The sequence below is a fragment of the Buceros rhinoceros genome, unplaced genomic scaffold (genome assembly GCF_000710305.1).
Source record: "Buceros rhinoceros silvestris isolate BGI_N320 unplaced genomic scaffold, ASM71030v1 scaffold2907, whole genome shotgun sequence".
Lineage (NCBI taxonomy): Eukaryota > Metazoa > Chordata > Aves > Bucerotiformes > Bucerotidae > Buceros > Buceros rhinoceros.
Window position 1 is genome coordinate 19691 of NW_010422573.1, and position 6159 is coordinate 25849.

A 6159-nucleotide genomic window follows, 5' to 3' on the forward strand; every position below is an offset into this window, starting at 1 on the left:
CGCTTGCCGCACTTAAGGCAAGCATAAGGCTTCTCTCCTGTGTGCACGCGGATGTGCTTCTTGCAGTCCGTCAAGGTCAGAAACGTCTTGCAGCAGATCTTGCACGCGTACTTGCGCGCACCTTCCACGACCAAGACATTGTGCTCAGATAAGGCCTTCTTGCATTTCGAAAGGACATCTGCCGATGCCCTCGTCAGCTGTGGCGGGCCAGGCTGTGACGGGTGTCCGTTTTCAAACGAAGTGGTCCCGTTCATGATCAGCTGGGAACTGGAAGAGTTATCTTGCAGCTGGGAGCTCCGGACAGAGGTCACCACAGGCATTTTGGGGGCTATGCGGCGGTAGCCAGGAAAGCTGTTAGCTCCACCTCGTACTGAGCCCATCATTGCTCTTGACAGGGAGTGCAAGCCCAAGCCTGACCGTGGAAAATCCACGCTGAACTGTTCTGCCGCCCTGTACCCAGAGGTCTGTACACAGGGGAGACCTATCACGTCCTGCACTGGTCTGACAAAATGGGAGTCGGCAGGCTCACTGAACGGATTCTCGACATGGGAGACAGTGGCAGATGAATGGCCACCAGCAGGCCCTGACTCTGGACTCACCAGGTAAGAGGCATCACTGTCCATTCTGCAGTCACTAGTGGTATTTGGAATGTTGTCATCGCTGTTCTGACCAGCATTGAAGCCACCACCCCTGCTTTTGTTTAGAAAATTGGAGATATTGAAAGTAGACTTGTGTTCCAGGTTATTTGACACCTCCATGATATGGATGTCTCCCACCCTGTCGGTACTGGACTGTGGGTCAGAGAAGCTACGGTCGCTGCTCTCAGGACTCAGTTCTATCTTCTCTGCACTCACTACTCCTCCTTCCACTTCAACAGACTCACTGCCCTCCGCTTGGGAGGTGACATCACTCACCTCGTCCTGGGGCTCTGGGGAACTCAAGGGCTCAGACTTCACCACCACCCTCATGTGCTCTTTTTCATTCAGACTGACCTCTGGATTCTCACATGGGAAGTTGTTCTTCTCAGAAACGGTCTCCTGGTCAAAGCTGGTTTCCACTTGTGTTGCCTGAGATGCCATGGACATCTGTGATATGTTTCCTCCACTGTTGTCAGACTGGCTGGGCACCTGAGCATCTTCCTGAGCACTGAAGGACTGGTCAAACAAAATAGTATTATCTTCCTGGTTATCAGCAACAGTATCGGTCTTAGAGTTGTCCACGATCTTCAGTGAATCTGGTGAGAAGAAATCTTCCCGTGAGTGAACTACTGACTGCCCACTCTCTGCGGTCATGTCGGAAACAGAATCATCCATGGCAGGCCTGACACGCTGCCTGGCCCGGTCTTCAGAAGATGGCTTACGTTTGTGGAGACGACGGATAGGAAAAGTCGTGCGCTGCTCGATGTTACTTCTCATCGAGGAGGTCATAGTGTTTGATTGCTCCTCCGTGCTCTGACTGGAGTTTAAGGCAGAGCTCACGATACTCAGTCCAAGCTGCTGCAGCATGAAAGACCTCTGTAGGCGTGCGTTTTGCTCTTGAACCCTGTCGCTTGGTGGAGACATTGGCAGGGTCCTGGTGGTAAGGTAGTGTTTGCATGCTTTAACCACAGAGTTCAAATGCAAGTGAGAAGCAGCCAGCAAGACATCCATGACATTGCTCTCCCCAAGCATTAGTGTGGAAGTATACATCATGTCTATCAGAGCAGCAAAAGCTTCTGCTGTCACCACTTCGCTGTCCAACTGAATCATGTTCATAGTCTGATCTCCTTCTGCTACTGTAAAGAGAGCTCGGAAATGGGTGCTACATGCTGCCAGGACTGAGCGGTGGGCTTTGAAATGCCTGTTTCCCACCACAATGACACAGTCACAAAGTTGGCCATGGAGCCTCTGGTAGTTGAGCTGCTGGAAGATTTGCTCAAAGTGTCCTGGAAAATCCATGATTCTAGAAAACAAAACAGAAGAAACGGTAATATTAAAAATGGCTGAAGTCCTACCCAGACCACAGAGAAACTGGGTTTAAGAATGAAAGATGACAGCTGAAAGACAGATAAGCAACAACTGATCTGGATGTACCATGGCCACACTGGAATCAAAGCTGGCAATCCTGAAGGAGTAGGAGGAGGATGGAGAGGAAAACACAGGTTCTGCCATGGAGCTGACCTAGTTTAACAGCCGCCTCAGCACCAGACGTGTCACAGGCAGCTCTGCTGCAAGCTGAGTCGCACAAGTTGTTTCCCCTCCATTAGCTCAAGTTCAAACTAAAACACTTTCTGTAGTAAAACATTTAATCCTGGTTTTAAAAACATCTAATTGTAAATAATCTACTGCAACCTTTCATAAACGGTTCACGTTATTAGATAACCTCCTGCTGAGACACCTGAACTTTAATTCTCATCTCATTTAATCCAGCTTCATCTTCTGCAAATGACTTTCTGGAGTTTCTCAGTGGCTGTGCAGAACTGTCACTCAGAAATCAGCTCTCTGTGAACACACAGACACAGAAAAGAGACTTAACGGAGAGGAAGGGAGACACTTCTGCATTGGTCAAGAGGTCAGCTCTTATCTCAAACTGCCACCTTTAGCTATCAGAAGTGCAATACGATTTCCTTACTCATTATACTTTATCGGCTGGGATGCACTGAAAGTCCTCTGGTTTTCCCACAAATAAATAAAATGGCAGTAAGACAGAAAAGTTTGCCAACAGTAAGAGCTGTCTCTGCACTTGCTGTTCCTTATGAACCTTCTTGGTCCATGAGGAAGTTACGGGAAGCTTTCGATAAAATCATGCACTACTCATTTGACTGTTTCAGGGGTGTTCTTTGCTTGAATTTCCATTAACAGAAGGCAAGCCAAAGCTGAGCAGGCTCACCTTAAGACTAAGTAGGTGATTTTTGGTGAGAACTCTGCTTTATCTCATGACAAATCAACAAAGTGTAAGGTTTGGGGAACAGAAAGGCGATGTGTATAGGGCAAGCACAGACATTTTTGTGTTCACGTTGATCTTTCAGTGATCAGTGTGTCACAGTATCATGTGACACAAGGAGACTGCAAAGCAGCTGAAGTAAAAGGTCACACAGAAAGAATTACACTTCTGAAGAGGGATCAAATGTGAGTCCGCCAATTTATAACTTTTGCCCTCCAATGCACACGTTGTGAAAAGCCATATGCTGCATTTACACATGTGCAGTCACAAGCTGTGTGAGTAAATCGCATACAGAGCTTCTCATACTCACGTTGGACCAGGGAAGCTTGCTCAGAAATAATGTTTGTATTTAGAATCACAGAATCATCTGGTTGAAAGAGACTTTCAAGATCACTGAGTCCAAGTGTTCACCCTGCACTGGCAGAGTCCCTAAACCATGGCCTTCAGCACCACATCCACACATCTGTTAAACCCCTCCAGGGATGGGGACTCCACCACCCCCCTGGGCAGCCTGTTCCAAGGCTTGACAACTCTCTCTGTAAAGAAGTTCTTCCTTATATCTAACCTAGATCTCCCCTGGTGCAACTTAAGGCCGTTTCCTCTCGTCCTGTCACTTGTCACATGGGAGAAGAGACCAACACCCACTTTGCTCCAGCCTCCTTTCAGGTAGTTGTTGAGAGCAACAAGGACTCCCCTCAGCCTCCTCCTCCTCTGAGGCTAAACACCCCCATCTCCCTCAGCTGCTCCTCATAAGACTCACTCTCCAAACCCTTCACCAGCTTTGTTACCTTTCTCTGGACACGCTTCAGCATCTCAATGTCCTTCTTGAAGTGAGGGACCCAAAACTGGATACAGTACTCAGGGTGTGGCCTCACCAGTGCCCAATAGAGGGGAACAATCACTTCCCTCTTCCTGCTGGCCACACTATTTTTGATAGAAGCCAGGATGGTGTTGGTCTTCTTGGCCACCTGGTCACACTGCTGGCTCACACTGCTTACCGTTAACATGTCAAGGGAAACTGGGAGGGTTCTCAATCCTCTTTTACAAAAAGCACACTTCTTCCAAACTAGTTCAGGAGTTACTCTGCAAGCAGAGTGAAAATAGGCTTCTCATTAGCAAATGAAATGAACCCATTCTAAAGTCAAGCACAAAACATATGGTCTGATCCATTGTAAGATTGTCCTATTTAGGAGGTTTCGTACAAAAATACTTGCTCTCATTTTGCTATTTTTGGTAGTTTGCTTTTCTCTGGTTCTGTCTGAAAAGACTTTTGAAACATTAGAGAAATACCTGTTAAACCATGCTCACCGTGTCACCGCCTTCAGAAAGATCGTGCCCATTCTTACAAATATACAGGGTAAATGAGGGAAGTATTATTGCTGGGAATGCCTTTAGGTTTTCTTCTTGGGAAGCCTTGCCCCCTGCACAATAACCCTACTTGCTCCCAATCTGCATTCATCAGACCGAGTCCCCCCAGACCCTAGAGGAAGCTTGGGCTGGGTGAGGTTTCCCAGTCACATCATCCTCTGACAGAGCTGAACAAGCACGAGCTGATCACATGCTGGGTTCTCCACCCAGCAAGGTACAAAGCTGGCCCCGACTTTTCATGAGGCCCACTGCTACAAACCATGCTGGCTTTACAATACTGTCTCCTCGGTCAAACTGGACAGTATCTCCAATAGCTACAGAGGGGCTAGGCAGAGTAATAGTTATTTAACACCTCTTGTCGTTAAAGAACAAAGTTTTGTGTTGTCTGGGACAGCTGTTGGGTAGGAAGGGCTTAGATGCAGATTTTATCTGGTTTTAGCTTCTCCTGAGGCTACTATGGACACTACTGTGAGATGAACAGCTGCCAGTTCCCCACGCTTATGAAGTCTCTTAGGGGCAACCTGGTCCTGCTCAAGAGACCTGCTCAAGTTTGCAGCTTTTGCTGCACTTAGACCAACACCAGGCTCCCTCAGACTGAGGGAATTGTTGTTAGTATAGTAGGTGGAGAGATCCTAATTCATGCCAGAAGAGACGGCAAATTAACACAAAAGCACAGAGTCTAAAACCATGAGGTCATGGAAAGTCCTGGGAAACAGTCCCTGCCTGCCTCAGGGGCCAGGTGGAGCAACGTCAGAGCAGCAGCTGCTGCTCCCTGGCCCACAGCAGCTGGCATTCCCCCTCCTTCTCCTCAGCACACAACAGACCCTTCGCTGGTCTTGCTGGAGAAAGATCTCACCACTTGTCCCTGAACAAAGAACCTCACCCCTCTCCAAAGGATATCGGCTCACAAAGAACCAGTTTTACCTAAACACTGAAAAGCCAAAATTTCTGCTGCCAAAATTCTGTTGTCTTCAGCTCTAATTGGTTCCTGTGTATTTTAAAAAGGAGAAATACTGACATTACACTTAATTTCTTCCAGCAACAGTGATGGTCCAGGCTCACCAGCAGCCACAAAAATCCCCTAATACGGCACCACTATGGCTACGATGCACAAATGCCTGAAATAAGCACCAAGTACCGTGTCACAGTCTCCCTCATCTCTATAAATGAAATTATGCAATAAAAGAGAGCAATTTTAGTTTGGCACTTCTAAAAATAATAGTTAATAAGTAATAGAAATACAGATAATAGGTGATTCTATTTCTCTTTCACTACCAATGTGTATTTGGCAGTAGAAATAAGACAACATTTTCAAATGAAAACATTAAACAACACAATCTTTGAAAGTTTGCAGTTTTTATTTCTATACACTTTCTCTGAGAGAAGTGTGACACAAAGGAAACTGAGGAAATGCTTCCCAGCACTTGTAGCAGGAGGCACGAACAAAAGAGCAGACCCTGAAACTCACTGACCAGAGGCAGCCAGACAGCAGCAAGACGGTCAGGCTGTGAGGAGAGCCACAGACCCCAGAAGGAACATGGCTGGGGCCAGGGCTGCTTTGCGAGCAGGGCTGCCCCATCGCTGCCTGCCACTGCTGCTCGGGCCTCCCTGGTGAAACTCCTGCCCTCCTGTGCTCTCCGAGCACTGAGCAGGAACGACCTCCTCTGTATGCCTCCCTGTCGCAGGTTGAAAAGGGGAGCTGTTTCCCACCGAAAGGGGTGCAACGAAATAGTGTGTGGGCTGGAAAAGCAAAACCAGCCAAACCACACACGAGAAAAATTCTGATGCTTGTTAACGGCTTATCAGCACGTTAACGAGCTCATTAAGGCTTTAGTCCAGCAAAGGAAATGATAACACACAGACTACATA

The 6159-nt window shown here is 47.5% G+C and overlaps 1 protein-coding gene across 1 annotated transcript in view; it reads right to left on the reverse strand.

Moving 5' to 3' along the window:
* ZBTB5 (zinc finger and BTB domain containing 5) overlaps positions 1–1937 on the reverse strand; it is a 2106-nt gene extending 169 nt beyond the window's left edge. The window contains exon 1 of the mRNA XM_010140071.1: positions 13–1937. Coding sequence (XP_010138373.1) covers positions 13–1937 — 1925 coding nt within the window. The remainder of the gene's footprint in view (positions 1–12) is intronic.
* Positions 1938–6159: the final 4222 nt, after the last annotated feature.